At 35.5% G+C, this 16116-nt stretch overlaps 1 protein-coding gene across 12 annotated transcripts in view; it reads left to right on the plus strand.

The window, feature by feature from the left end:
• The window catches only part of ZEB2 (zinc finger E-box binding homeobox 2), a 127573-nt gene that overhangs the window by 108268 nt on the left and 3189 nt on the right, over positions 1–16116 (plus strand). For all 12 annotated transcript variants that reach the window (XM_011354457.2, XM_011354462.2, XM_011354459.2 and 9 more), the window contains 5 exons: positions 3242–3430; positions 4121–4335; positions 6952–7060; positions 8002–9971; positions 11359–11539. In XM_011354457.2, the coding sequence (XP_011352759.1) occupies positions 3242–3430; positions 4121–4335; positions 6952–7060; positions 8002–9971; positions 11359–11539 (2664 nt within the window). The remainder of the gene's footprint in view (positions 1–3241; positions 3431–4120; positions 4336–6951; positions 7061–8001; positions 9972–11358; positions 11540–16116) is intronic.

Here is a 16116-nt window from a genome sequence, read left to right on the forward strand (position 1 = left end):
GAAGACTTCTATACCAAGATTAGTGTCAAGGACATAATTTATTCCACATATATTCCATAAATGATTCTTGAGAGTCTACTAATTTCTAGGTCGTATACTCAATGCTCAGCATACAAAAATGATCAAAAGGGATTCTTAAAGAGAGAACATGATTTGATGTCTTTTGTCCCCATCACACTTGACACAGAAGTCTAGCATGGCCAAATGTGATCTAGCAAGTGAATTGCCTCTCCAAATACCAGTGATGTATCTAGATGCAGTTTATTTGCCTATCCAGAAAAATCAGAATTTTCCTCCCTTTTAAGCCAAAAGCCTATTAATGCAAATCCAATTTAATTTGCATTTGATTACATTTCTGATGGAAACATTCATATGCAAATGAAAATTCATGTAAAGATAGCCAAATAATTCAAATAGTTGCTGAAATATCAAGATAAAATTAGAATGTTAAATGTACACCTATCTATGTTTACTAGGGCTAAGGATCTTCAAGTGGGACAATGTTCTTGAAAAACTTAAATAAATTGTGTCGCAAACATTTAATATTTGAGTAGGTCTGAATTCAGAAGGGAGCTATTACATTACTTTCTACTACCACAATGCTGAAAAAAAAGTCAGTCATTTGTCAAATCCGTCAAGTTGTTCAAGAGAGGTTTATCTTGGATTCACCATTTTGTCCCCTTTATTTTTTCTTGCCTTTAAAAACAAAATATGGTTTTTGATAGAAATGAAGTTATTTTGATGATTCAAAACAATGAACAAATAGTTTGTGCAAGTTGGCATTTGCTTCATACTCTCTAGCGACTTAATAGTGCAAGTTAAATGACACTGTCGCAATCTCCACCAGTAAGCATCCTTTGTAAAACATCCATAGCATCATGAGTATACCAGTGAAAAAGTAATCTGATTCTATGTATTCTTCTAAGAAAAGAATTAAGATTTTAGATTCTAAGAAAATATTTAAGCAAAATGTCAGGATATAAGATCTTAACCCACTAGTGCACATTCTGAATCTATATTTGAAGGAAATACAGGTCTTGGAATCATACTGTTGCTTTGTTAAAATTAACGGAAGTTGGAGTGGAAAAAGAAAAAGATTTGAGATCATCATTTTCAGGATTGTTAGCACTTAGCTTAATGGACTACAAAGTGTAATGCTCCCCAGTTTTCTTTAATTTGATCCAGTGTATTAGTTCACAGTTACAAGTCTTTTAAGACTTTCAGTGCTCCCTGCTTTGATTAATGTCACCTATCATACATCACAAATTTGAAAAACTCGAACCTAAGGAAAAATCCTAGCCTCACCCTTTGTGACACATCTCGTTCTTTTCCCAAAAGGCTAGTGATTTTACTTCTAAAGTATCTCTCAAATCCAGCCGCTTCTCGTATTGTTTCCATCACCAATTCCTTGACCTTTATCTTTTTCCTGGCCTATGGCAAGAGACTCCTACCTGATTTCCAAGAATTGACTTTTCTCTTCTTGCAATCCCTATCATACTATAGCCAGATTTGTCATTTAAAAATGCAGATAATTCATAATTTCATTCAACCATCCTCCGTGCTTAATACCCTTCAATGGCTTCCTTCTTCTCTTGGAATAGAACCCAAAGACTCAATAGGGCTATCATATGCTGCCGGTCTGGTTCGTGCCTGTCTCTTCATTCTTATATCACACTGCTCCACTTTCGCTCTCTGCACTCCAGCACTGTCCTTTTAGGTCCGGAAATGCTGCATGCTCCTTCCAGTCACCACTGCTCTTCCCCATCTTCTAAAGTTAAACTTCATGCATTCTCAGTTAAAGCTTTCCAGACTCTATGAGGTCCCCATCAGGCCCCCCTGTTATTTCTTTCATATCACCATATGACTTCCTTTCGTAATACTTATTTGAGTTTGTAATGTTATATTCATTTTTGAGACAATATCACTAGTATTGACTTCTCTCATGGCTTCCTGAAGGATGAGACTGGATCTGTTTTTTGCTCGTTAAAACAAGAAGTGATGACTATCACATACCAGACATTCAGTAAATACTTATTGAATTAATGGAAGGTTCCACTTTCTATTCTCATCTATAGTCCACAGGTTCATAAGGGTGAAAGCCAAAAATAAAAATAAAAATTAACTGACTTACTTGACTATCGCTGTGCCACAAATTGCCAAGCAGAATTGGTATGGCAAGTACTATATATATCTTTTATAACAGAGAAGGTGAGATGAAGAATACAGTGAAAAAATACATAGTTTCTGCTCTCAGAAACTATGAAGGTAGCACTCCACCATTAATTGTATAAGCAAAGGATTTGTTTTTCACCTACTTAACTAGAGTATAATGTTACAGCCACTCTCCCGACTCTCTTAGGCATAAAAAAATTTTATTTAGAATATTTAAGCCACGACTTATTTCAGAATATACACATTCTTGTGACACGAATTCCAAAATTTATTTACAACCATTATTTATTTCTTGGGAATAGGTTCGTAATTACGAAATTTAAAAATAATATCAAAATCACACAGCTATAGCTGTTTTCTTAACTCACTCTGTTACTTTTTATTTTATTTATATCAGTTATAACCTTAATTTTATTTTCAGCAGCTTTAAAATACTGAGCTACATATTGAAATTATAGGAAAAGATAAACTACCACATTTCATGATTTTTTAACAAAGTCGCATTAATATCTCTCTAGGAATATCTGTCTCAGATCTGTCTCAGACTACTAGTCCTGGTCGTCTGTGATATTCAAAGTACAGGGTTAAAAGCTTATATTTAGCAACGAGATGTATCTGTAGTTGGGAAGTTAAGTTTAGTGGGCAATAAAAAATTAAATATATCTTTATTAAAAGAAAAAAAAGTGTTATATAGACTATTAAAGTAGCTTTGCATTCATATTATCTCTTGTTTATGAATCTTAGACTAGTTCCGTTTTTCAAAAATTTTCCCTAAAAAACATTAAAAAAAATTTTTTTTTTCATTCTTTGTGAATTATGTGGACTATTCCTGGAAGAAGAAAATAAAATTTTCTGCCTATTTAACTTAAGCAAGTGTTCTCTCTTTTTGCACGTATTATGAGAATAAGCATTCAGCCAATGACCGGTCATTTGCAACACTTCTTACAAATAAACTAGGTTTTTATAGTCTTTTGCAAGTCAACATTTCTTACTAGCAAAGATGTAAGCAGACTTGGGCTCCTAGGAAGAAGGCCCTGAAAAGACATATCTTCTCCTTTTATGATTTCAGTTAAGAATGCAAATTGCACATCAGACTTTGAGGAATACTTTGCCAAAAGAAAACTGGAGGAACGCGATGGCCATGCAGTCAGCATCGAGGAATACCTTCAGCGCAGTGACACAGCCATTATTTACCCAGAAGCCCCTGAGGAGCTGTCTCGCCTTGGCACGCCAGAGGCCAATGGGCAAGAAGAAAATGGTGAGGCTGTAATTCATTTTTAGCCACTACACTGACCTCTGCAGCTGTTACAATTACAAATGCACTACATGCCTGGGTGTTTACCTTAAAATTTGAAGAACAGCTGCAGAGGCATGGAATTTCATGAGCAAAGATTAGAACTGTAATTTTAGGGTATTGTGAAATTTTTTTGTCAGCAAATTTGTGTCATTTGTACATCCAATAAAGAACAAGAACAATTAGAGCCTATTTCTAAGAGATAAAAATATCTAAATTGTTTCCTATCTTTTTGAAATATTTCACTTTTGACGGAAAAAGAGTTTAGAAATACTGACCCTAACCTTTTGTTCTTTTTTATGGACACCTGAAAAGCTCCTTCACATTGTGAATTCCTGAGTCATATGTGACTGAAGGTTTACTACGAACTGTCAGTCACCTAAAGAGAATTTCCTCATTTGTCAGCTGTTTAAATTTCCCCCCAAAAGCTCAAGTAATTAATTAATTTTCTAGCGCAGTGTGAGCTGATTCCAACAAGTCTGTCCTGGGTGTGCGAGGGGACTGGTGTGCGCGGAGGCCGAGTGCAATGATGGCTCTCTCGTGGAGCAGATTGCAGTGATTCCTGTCATACCATCCCGGGCAGTCAGCCCATTAGCTGCCATTGATTTACTGACCTTTTGGCCTGCTTCACTCCCTCTCCTCTCTCGGCCACAGACCTGCCACCTGGAACTCCAGATGCTTTTGCCCAACTGCTGACCTGCCCCTACTGCGACCGGGGCTACAAGCGCTTGACATCACTGAAGGAGCACATCAAGTACCGCCACGAGAAGAATGAAGAGAACTTTTCCTGCCCTCTTTGTAGCTACACGTTTGCCTACCGCACCCAGCTCGAGCGGCATATGGTGACGCACAAGCCAGGGACAGATCAGGTGGGGGGTTGGTTTTAAGTGATTTCTTTCTATAATAACCCCTTAGAGAAACGATATTGCTTTGATTGGCAATCATTATTAATTTTTCATGGCATTTTGAAGATGCAGATCTTTTAATGGTAATAGCTTTAATTGAGGTCTAAATGATTTTTTGATGGTCTCTTCTAATATGATTTAATAGTCTTATGTTCACGATCGAATGAGTGTGTTAATTTCTAATTTAGAAATTTTATTTGCACTTTAACTTGACTTTAGTTTCATTTTTATGTTCCACAAAAAGTGAATGAAATTGTAGCATTTTAATTATACATTATTAAACATCTCAGCAATTTTAATTCCATTTTTCACCGTGTTACTTTGAAATTTTTTTCGTATAGGATCTAAGTCACAGTAAAGTGTGTATTTCTTTCATTTGTGATATGACACCTTCAGTTACTTAGATTATTTTTACAAGCTGCCACTAGTTTATGAAATTGAATTAAGTGTTTTAAGGAGGATTTTTAAAAGCATATAATATTTTTGTGTATATACTAAAAGTAAATTGGATTAATATCAAAATGTTTGATATATATTAAAAATGATCCCTTCTTGATATGCATATTTGTTGCCGAATATAAGATTACTCTGCCTTTTTTAGCTTACTTGTGTTAAAAATACAAACTCTGTTTTGGACAGGAAAGCCTAGCTTCCTAAATCCTTAAAATGATTGAATAAGGTTGATTAAATTAAAAGATAGTGTCTTTTAAATGTTTTAGCAAAACTGATCTTTCTGTTCTCTGGAGAGAACTGACTGCAGATTGATACTATGATGTGTTTGGATGCTAACAGAAATGGTGTGCCTTAAATCCCAGTAACTGGCCTTGCAGAGCTGGAATCACCCTACGTAAGCCTTGCCACCATATCTGTTTTAAAAATTATTAAACAAGACATTCTATAAAATTCTTGTTTTCTCCTATGGGCTTTATTTTCTTTGACTAAAGAAAATGAGAATAAGCAAAAACAACCAAGCAATGATGATGATGCTATATTATGGAATTTTACTGTTTTAAGTGAACATATAAATCATTCCATTTATATCTGATTGAGTTTGTCACGTGAATGTTTTTCAAAGTTCAGTTATAAAAACTATGCTTGCATAGTTACGCTTATGTAACAGTTTATCTCCCCTTGCTTATGTGCACAAAAACTCTAGGAAAAAAAAGTGCCTAGATATTTATCTAGCATAACTGCTTTAAATTTCACATGCAGAAGTGTGATTGTGTTGGCGCATTATGAATGGTAGCTTTGGTGTTGAAAAGTCCCCTCATTTGCTCATGGCATTTACAATTAGTAAATTAAAATGATTGTATCATATTAACAGTGGCACAACTAAAGTTTATAGTAGTCCTCTGAGGGCTGTGGGGGGAGACAAAGCAGCTGTTGCTGTTTGTTTATGCAACTCAGCAACATATGAGCGCTGGTCCCTCAATGGCGCTCGGCGGGCTGGGCTCTGCTTGATCTTTGAAGGTTGCTGCTGTTTGAACAAACCTCCCTGTGTCCCATGTAACACCATCTGTCTCACTAGGAATGTGGGAAGATTCAGCACACCCTAGCAGTTGTCATACCGTTTCTGTGCTGTCTTTTTGCAAAAGGCTTTTGTGTCATTGCTGCTTGAAAAAGGCTGACCTCCTACCTTGAGCATCCAGAGTGGATGACTGTAATTTTTTTTTCCTCAGGATTCTAAGTCACAGTGCCTTTTTTCCCCTTGTTCAAAAAGGTCAGCTGTGTTTGATTATATCTTCACTGCTTTTAACTTGTCTTTTCAGCAAACTTTTTTTTCTTTTTTGTCCCTACTCCCTAGCACACAACTAAAAAGGAAAATGAAAAGTCGTTGAAGTCTTTCCTACTGGCCTGTGATAAAACTGCTCAAGCAGCTCTAACCCAAGATGCTGTCTTTTACATTCGATAGTGAACCAAATCTGATATGCGATATGCAACACCTCAGGAAAAGCAGGGTTTACATTTGTTACTAGCACAGTGAAGGGAATATTTAAAAGTACTTACCATGTAATAAAGTATTTGTAGTCAAGGATTTATTTGTTTGTGTATGAGGGGTTTTTTTTCCCCCTTCAGATTTGATATTACTTCAGTATAAGATACACTTTTACCCTGATACAGAAAATTTGATAAAATCAGTTATTTCTGTGAGGAGATTTTTGGGGGACTGTTTAGAATTTTGGGGATAATATTTATTTTTTCCTTAACAAAATAGTTGCATTCGAGCAGGGAATCTTCAGATTTTAGAATCTGCAGTACACAGAGAACCACAAACATCTTTATAATTATTCTTTCTCATCTCCAAAGGCTCAAAAAAAACGTTTTAGAAAATACACTACAGAGATAATTCTAAAGCAAGTGTTGGATGCTCATGTAAAAGCACTTTTTTTTTTTTATTTGTTCCTATTTTATTGCCAACATTATCACTTTTATTGCAACTTTGAAAGACTGGGCAAATAAATAAACATGCACTCAAACCTTTTGGCCTCTCTGAAAAATAGAGGCCTTTTAAAAATATTTGTAACAAATTTCCTTTGTTCCTCCTGCACAAAACTGATGTCAATCTTTATCCTTTTATAGCACCAAATGCTGACCCAAGGAGCAGGTAATCGCAAGTTCAAATGCACAGAGTGCGGCAAGGCCTTCAAATATAAACACCATCTGAAAGAACACCTGCGAATTCACAGTGGTGAGTAGCAGAGGTGCTGGTGCTCGCATTTGCATTTTGTTTCATTAGGGGAGTTTTAAAAGGTTGTTTAAAATTTACACAATCCTGTTTGTAGCTTTTCACAACTATCCATTTATTTCATAAACTACGTGTGCCTCCGTTGTCTTCACGAGACTTATGCTATCACCAATAGCATGATCTTGGTGATAAACAAGAGGAGGAATGCTTATACTTCCTAAAAATTGCTAATGCTTTGATTTATTACAAAATCTAGAGACTCCTTTTTGTCCTTTTGAAAACCCTTCTACAGATTAAATATTTTTAACTTGAAGAAACTCAGCTGGCAAATTCTGAAGGATATTCGTTTTTGATACCTAACCATGAAAGAAAAAAAAAATTGAAAAATTTTGGAAAGAGCTTTCATATTATACATGTTCCTTGATTCCTGAAAGCTGTATATTTCAGAACAATATCCTACCACCGAGATTTCTCCATTATAACTGTTTTGATAGCTCTGCCAAGCATTTTATTACCAAATTGGATGCTATTCAAAGGACTAGTTGGATTGGTAGAATCAGTGGAATCTCCACAGAGTTGATTAAAGCCATGGCTACACTCCCCTTTAAATACTGTGACATCTTTATTGTGCTATTGACCACACATTAATCTGACACTACGTTTAAATGGGAGGCTGCCGATGGCAAGACAAGATTTTGGATCTTGGCTGAAAAAGGCATAGACAGCTCCCACCTTCCACTGCTAACATTTTGAATAATACCGCCCCCGCCAGGTAGATAAAGCCTAGAAACAGTTATGGCCACATAATTCTAATCTAAGCACCGAGAATGTAGAGATACCCCATCGTGTTGCTTTCATTTGGTTTCACAGGTTCTTGTTTGGTAGACAATTGCAGTTGTTACTCAGTCAAAGAAATGTAATGCTCATCTTAATTATCATTCTAGGTGAAAAACCCTACGAGTGCCCAAACTGCAAGAAACGTTTCTCCCATTCTGGTTCCTACAGTTCACACATCAGCAGCAAGAAATGTATTGGGTTAATATCTGTAAATGGCCGAATGAGAAATAATATCAAGACGGGTTCTTCCCCTAATTCTGTTTCTTCTTCTCCTACTAATTCAGCCATTACTCAGTTAAGAAACAAATTGGAGAATGGAAAACCACTTAGTATGTCTGAACAAACAGGCTTACTTAAAATTAAAACAGAACCACTAGACTTCAATGACTATAAAGTTCTTATGGCCACACACGGGTTTAGCGGCACTAGTCCCTTTATGAACGGTGCACTTGGAGCCACCAGCCCTTTAGGAGTTCATCCGTCTGCTCAGAGTCCAATGCAGCACTTAGGTGTAGGGATGGAAGCCCCTTTACTTGGATTTCCCACAATGAATAGTAATTTAAGTGAGGTACAAAAGGTTCTACAGATTGTGGACAATACGGTTTCCAGGCAAAAAATGGACTGCAAGGCTGAAGAGATTTCAAAGTTGAAAGGTTATCACATGAAGGATCCATGCTCTCAACCTGAGGAACAAGGAGTTACCTCTCCTAATATTCCACCTGTAGGTCTCCCAGTAGTGAGTCATAATGGTGCCACTAAAAGTATTATTGACTACACATTAGAAAAAGTCAACGAAGCCAAAGCTTGCCTCCAGAGCTTGACTACTGACTCAAGGAGACAGATCAGTAACATAAAGAAAGAGAAACTGCGTACTTTAATTGATTTGGTCACTGATGATAAAATGATTGAAAACCACAACATATCCACTCCATTTTCATGCCAGTTCTGTAAAGAAAGTTTTCCTGGCCCCATTCCCCTGCATCAGCATGAACGTTACCTTTGTAAAATGAACGAAGAGATCAAGGCAGTCCTACAACCTCATGAAAACATAGTCCCCAACAAGGCCGGAGTTTTTGTTGATAATAAAGCCCTCCTCTTGTCATCTGTACTTTCTGAGAAAGGAATGACAAGCCCTATCAACCCATACAAGGACCACATGTCTGTACTTAAAGCATACTATGCTATGAACATGGAGCCCAACTCTGATGAACTGCTGAAAATTTCCATTGCTGTGGGACTTCCTCAGGAATTTGTGAAGGAATGGTTTGAGCAACGAAAAGTCTACCAGTATTCGAATTCCAGGTCACCATCCCTGGAAAGGAACTCCAAGCCGTTAGCTCCCAACAGTAACCCTCCCACAAAAGACTCTTTATTACCCAGGTCTCCCGTAAAACCTATGGACTCAATAACATCGCCATCTATCGCAGAACTCCACAACAGTGTTACGAATTGTGATCCTCCTCTCAGGCTAACAAAACCTTCCCATTTTGCCAATATTAAAGCAGTTGAAAAATTGGACCACTCAAGGAGTAACACTCCTTCTCCCTTAAATCTTTCCTCCACATCTTCTAAAAACTCCCACAGTAGTTCTTACACTCCAAACAGCTTCTCTTCTGAGGAGCTCCAGGCTGAGCCTTTGGACTTGTCATTACCAAAACAAATGAAAGAACCCAAAAGTATTATAGCCACAAAGAACAAAACAAAATCTAGCAGCATAAATTTAGACCATAACAGTATTTCTTCATCATCTGAAAACTCAGATGAGCCTCTAAATTTGACTTTTATCAAGAAAGAGTTTTCAAATTCAAATAATCTGGACAACAAAAGCACTAACCCAGTGTTTGGCATGAATCCATTTAGTGCCAAACCTTTGTACACAGCTCTTCCTCCACAAAGCGCATTTCCCCCTGCCACTTTCATGCCACCAGTCCAGACCAGTATCCCTGGGCTACGACCATACCCAGGACTGGATCAGATGAGCTTCCTACCACATATGGCCTATACTTACCCAACTGGAGCAGCTACTTTTGCTGATATGCAGCAAAGGAGAAAGTATCAACGGAAGCAAGGATTTCAGGTAACGTGACCTATCTTTTTGCTGTAAAAAAGAGGAGATGACAATTATATCACTGATGCACATGTAGAGAAAAAAAATCTCAGTGGAAAAAAATGAAGCGCTATGGTTTCAGCAGAAATAGAAGTGTTTGTTTTAACTTGAACCTAGAGCAGAAAATTAAATGAAGAAACAGTAGCACACCACTATTTAAGCACATTTGCCTTAAAAAAGATAAAGAACTTAATATTTGTTTGGGATTTGTTTAGATCATTCCATCTGCTCTTAGAATTATACTTTGATAACACTATTTGGTAAACTTACATAGATGCTGAAAGTTAAGATTTAAATAGTAACATGCTTTTATGGATGTTCACAATTCACAATAATGCAAGTATAAATTTAATATGTACTTGGTTATAGGGAATAGTTTATTTTGAAGAGTGTTTAAAAAATATTTTGTACATTCCACATGACTATGTAATTTTTAAACTAGTAAATAATTTATGATTTTTCAAATACAAAAGACAAAAACAGGTATGTTTTATCATCATGGAATATAATCCCTGTTTGCAAAATAGGAGCATAAGTAGCAGTGTACCTCTGTAACAGCTGTTCCAGTATTCCAATTTATAGTACATCTGCCCTCTTTGTAAATGTATTTAAGCCTATTTAATCTTCTCTAGTATTAATTAGTGCAAACGTAGTCTAAGAAAACTGAACTGTGGACTAGCAAATGGAAATGTATGTTATCATGCAAGTTTGCACTCCTTTGGATCAAGACAAAATAAATATCAAGAAATTTAATAATTTACTGATCCACATTCATTATTGCTCAATGCTGAAGGCTGTTTTAACATAGATAGAACATTGATAAAAAGTGTTATTAATATTCCCTATTTCAAATTAGAAAATTAAATATAAAAATATAGCTTGAGGCCCTTAGTTGGTAGACATACATTTAAATAGATTGCATAATAATAACATTTTGTACCTAAATATAAAATTTAATTAAAATGAGGTTTCTGCAGCTACAGATCATTTCTAAAGTTAAGCACACTAGAAAATACACAAATTCTGATGCTGAATTTTCACTCATGGATATTTCCTGATGTAAAGAAAATTAAAGATTTTAGAAAATTCATGTTTTTCTCACCTTCAGAGTTGACCATTTTCTATCCTTGAAAAACAAGGAGCTTTACCATCTAGGGCAGAGAAGGTTTATATTTTGTTGAAATGTGAGGCCTCATATATTGTTTATAGAAAGTAATAGGTTTTTTTTTAAAAAAAAAAATAGTAGATCGATTAATAGTAAGCACTTTTGAGGTTCTCCAAACGTCGGCCTATGCGAAACTGTTTGGTATAAATACAAAGAGAAGAGCCTGTGTTGAACTATGTGATTATATCACAGGGAGAATTGCTTGATGGAGCACAAGACTACATGTCAGGCCTAGATGACATGACAGACTCCGATTCCTGTCTGTCTCGAAAGAAGATCAAGAAGACAGAGAGTGGCATGTATGCGTGTGACTTATGTGACAAGACATTCCAGAAAAGCAGTTCCCTTCTGCGACATAAATACGAACACACAGGTATGAGTGACTTTGACTAGCTAGTTAGAGCTTCCCTGCCTGTTGTACATTTCATAATATTTAATGAGTACACTTGTGCGACATAAGATGTAACATATGCTGATACCTTCAACAAGGAAGAAATAACGCTTTTGCCTAGCTCAGTAGGACTTTTTTGTTGTCTGTTTATTGGATCATTTATGTACTTATGAGTGTGCTTGTCTATCTTCTGAGTTAATCTGTACACCAAAATTCACAAAATCACATCAAAGGTATATTTAAATGGCCAGAGTGATAAAACAGCATGACACAAGCCAGTTATTGAAAATATCTTCAAATATTTAAGTTGTGATGAACCTATATATGTGAAAATTTGATAACAAAAACTTTAGTCACTGCTGTATTAATCTCACCATCCAAAACTCAAGTAAGCCATGATTCAGGTATGATTCTGGTTGGTTCTTATAAATTGGCCATATTTTGAATAAACTAAAAATGTTAGTTCTGTGGAAAAAATAGACATAAGTAAAGTAATAGGCCACACGAGCTACTGAAACTACTTATATTTAGAAGACTGATATAAAACTTTCTAAATTTAATTAGTTTATTTCCAATTCAGAATAATTATAGAGTTGACAAGATAGCAGCCTGATTCTACCCTATGAGTAGAGTGATAGTGGGTTAATTTTTTTAACAGAAACATCAAGTACCGTAATGTGAAGCAATATCACTTCCCACAATCCAAGTTCCAGTCTGTATCTCTGTGATGGAGCTATGCCTGTGCTCCCTCTCTCCTCTTCTCCCTCTGCCCTTAACAACAAAGTAGCTCAGCCTCATCCCTGTCCCTAACTCATCTCCAACTTTTTCCACTAGAAATTTGGCATGCTGTTACTAGCCCTGGATGGGAAAGAAGGAGTGTAAGATTTCAATCAAAATATTGGCAGGGGGAAATTATAGAAAAAAACTCTCATTTTAAACCAGGAAGTCTAGTATCAAACATTTTAATATAGAGGAAAAAAATAACATTAAATCGTTTTGGGGGGAAAAGTGATGAAGCGACAAAAGAAGAAAAAGAAGCAGAAGGAATGGAAATACTTTCTGTCATATTTTAACTATTGAAATACATGGCGCCCTTTTGAGAGATTGAAAATGATCTTTAGGAGGAACATGTCCTTATCATCCTTTCTTTTTCCTCATTGGGCATGTGCAGGAGACAGCACAAGTGATCAGAATCAGCCTGGGGAGCGGGGGGCGGGGGAGAGTTGGGTGAGTTCTACAACATGAAGTGTTGAGGGTATTTGTGAAGAGAACAAGGTTGATAAACAAAGATGCTCTTACTCCAGCCAACCCAGTTTTTGTTTTTCTTCAACTGCTATTATTTTAAAAGTTCAACTAATAATACTTTAAAGACAACAAAATTTGAATAGCAAATCCCAAAAGTTTTTGTACTTGTGTGATATAGTTCAGTGTTTGAAACGTCAAAATTTTTCTATATTTATCTTTTTTGATAGATATCATAGGTATTTTCTTTAGTAGTAAGTCCTATTTATGTATTTTTAGAGTAAAAATATTTTCATACCTAAATTTACTTTAATATTTTAATCAACCTCAAATATATTTTGTATTTCATTATTCAGCTACAATAGGCACATCACTGAAGGCATCTTTCCCTCTCTGATTGGTTTTATTATATGACCATATGCAAACTCTATCATTTACTACATGGTGAGTGTAAAACTTTTATTTTAGTGAGGGCTATCATACATATTGACATCTAGTCAATATATTTATTTTTTATAAATTTGATAGTCCATAAACTTCATAGATATTTAGATAATTGAGAGACCCAAAAGTTGACAAACACACAAATATGCGTAATCAATTTAAAAACATACTGTATTTTAAAGAATAAAAATAAAATGTTCTGGTTTTTTAAGATGCGAGAAGATCTGCTGCCTAGAAACATTGCCTAGCAACAAGATGCTAACCATTCAATGCTTTCTCTAAACGTGTGATTAATTATCCTCCTGTTGGCTTCCTGGCTTGTCAAGTTTCCAGTGTGTTAACTTTTTGGTCTCTTGACCAAACATCTCATGACATTACCACTGTCAGTGTATTAGGTTTCGTCAGAGTGAAGTTCTTCATGAATTTTTCTATCTTCATGATATATGTGGAACTTTAGTCCATTTTCTTTCCCTAATTGGGCCCCATAAGCCTTTTATTTGTTTATATTAAGCACTAGTAATACTTTGAGAATGCAATAATATGAAAATTATAAGTGAGAACAGTCTTTGTGTTGATTGATTCTAAGTTTGGAAAATGAAGTTGAATCATCATTTGATTATGTGTCATTGATAAAGTGTGTTTGTTATATCTGTCTACAATTTAACATATAGAATAGCTTATTAAGAAAGAAATTATGAGCTATTTATTCTTGAGATCCTGTACTCTTTTACCTCTACCTGTTTAATTTATTCCTAAGCAGACACCAAAGATATAATGCTTAATTTTCCTTATCAGTGGGGTATTTGCTTGGTTTTCTTGGGACCTAGGCTTGGGATAAGGGAAAGAAACACTACATAAATGTTGACTTCAGTAGAATTAATTGTCATAAACAAATACTGTGAAATAAAATACCTGAAATTCCTGTTAGTCATACTTTTAAGAACTCATTTGAATTCCACTAAAATTTAAACGTGACACTTACTGAGTACTTTCTCTGTTGAGACATTGTGATAGGTGCTTTTAAACCTACCTTATTGAAAAAAGCAATAAAAATGTTTCTACTTTAAGTAGATATAGTCGAAGTTTTAAATAAATTACTAGTCAGTTTTGTTTCTCAGTTATATATTTTTCATACCACAAACCTTCATTTATTGACTATAGTTATGCTAACAGGTGAATCATGTACCTCGATATTTGAGAAAAAATTTACCCTCAAAAAGTTTTGATCATTCAATGTCAATTTGGATGTTTTTCTGAATGTTACCCATGTGGAAATTTAATTCCAGGATGTCTTGATTTCAGGTAAATCAGGTAAAATCAATCTAAACATGTTAAAAAGAGATGAATGTCCAAGCTAGTTCTTATTTAAAATGTATTTATTAATTGCTAACCACTGAAACTTCTAGAGATTTAGTGCATGATATAGATGAAACCTTAACCTTCCCACCTTTCATTCCCAAATTCTGTCCTTTGCATGACATAATAGCTGAACATTTTATTCTTTTGGATCGTTAGTTCGTAATGCAGAATTAATATATTTTGATTGTAAGCATATTATTATAAAACGAATTTCCCTAAAATTGGTCACCCATAACTAGAGAATATCTACATAACAGGCTGCAGTTTAGCGGGCACCCCCAAGCATTTCTAACAGGCCTCGAAACTTGGCTCGGAGAGTGTTCGTTCTCTCTAAAGACACTGCTTCGTGTTTTGTTCCTTTGAAAAAGAGAGAGCCATATCAACTGTGACGTTCATTCACAATTATTCACACAGCCGATCCGTGAAGTGACCTATCTGGTTGATCTTTTCGGGCTCCTGAGCTGATGAGACATTAGTATTTGAAGGAGATCAAATACTAATACACATTGTAGCAACTAAACCTTAAAGCAACAACGAATTTTTCATCTGCAATTTCTTCTTTCCATTCAGATTGCTTTCTTCCGTGTTCTCTGCTCTTGATACATGCATCTTGCTTCCAACTTGAGAAATTATTGAAAAATGTATTAATGAATGCAAATAAAAGTATTTATCATTAATTGAGAGCTTACCACATGCAATCTTTATTCTAAACACCATACTTACCTATGTTGTCTCCTTTACGCTTATGCCTAGTCCACAAGTTAGGTCCCCAAATGATCTCCCTTTTACTGACAAGGACCTTGGTCCTTAGAGAGGTTGATATGCCTGTGGCTGCACAGCTGGTCGTGAAAGATGGATTTAAACCCAAGCAATCAGACTGTAGAACCCATCTCCTTTACTTAACACTACACCATCCGGCCCCTGTGAATGAATTGCCATTGTCAGAAATGTCTTATCATTGCTTCTGATGGCATCCTTTTCTTTAAGGTCCAGAAACACTCAAGAGAGACCAAATTTGTATACAATGACTGTGAGTTTTCTGGAAGGCAAGAGTTCTATCTTTTTCCCAAATACACTTCTGCTTCCTGTTAAATGAACTGCAGTGGTCTTATCAAATGGAAAAGCACACTATCTTTCCAAACTCCTGGCATTCCATTTCCATTGGAATTCTCTTCTCTCTTATTCAGTTTACCTCATTGAAAACATCTTTTCCAAAAGTTGATGAGTGGTTCTTGTGTGGTTTGAATTATACCTTTTTTTCTTCAGACTATTAGCTATAGATAGAAGTAGATTACTAAGTCTTCCTTATTTCCAATACAAGGAGTAGTCACCAATAAATATTTGTCTAATTTCTTCTCTTACAAGTAAATAACTTCTTCTTACTCTAATATTATACTTTACCACATCAATCATCACTACATTTATATTGGACATTCCAGCAAGATAAAGACCATTAATGAAATAACATATAGCAGCTTGCAGCATTTTCTAAATAGTAACATACCCCAGAGGCA

Source organism: Pteropus vampyrus, unplaced genomic scaffold, assembly GCF_000151845.1.
Source record: "Pteropus vampyrus isolate Shadow unplaced genomic scaffold, Pvam_2.0 Scaffold17, whole genome shotgun sequence".
Lineage (NCBI taxonomy): Eukaryota > Metazoa > Chordata > Mammalia > Chiroptera > Pteropodidae > Pteropus > Pteropus vampyrus.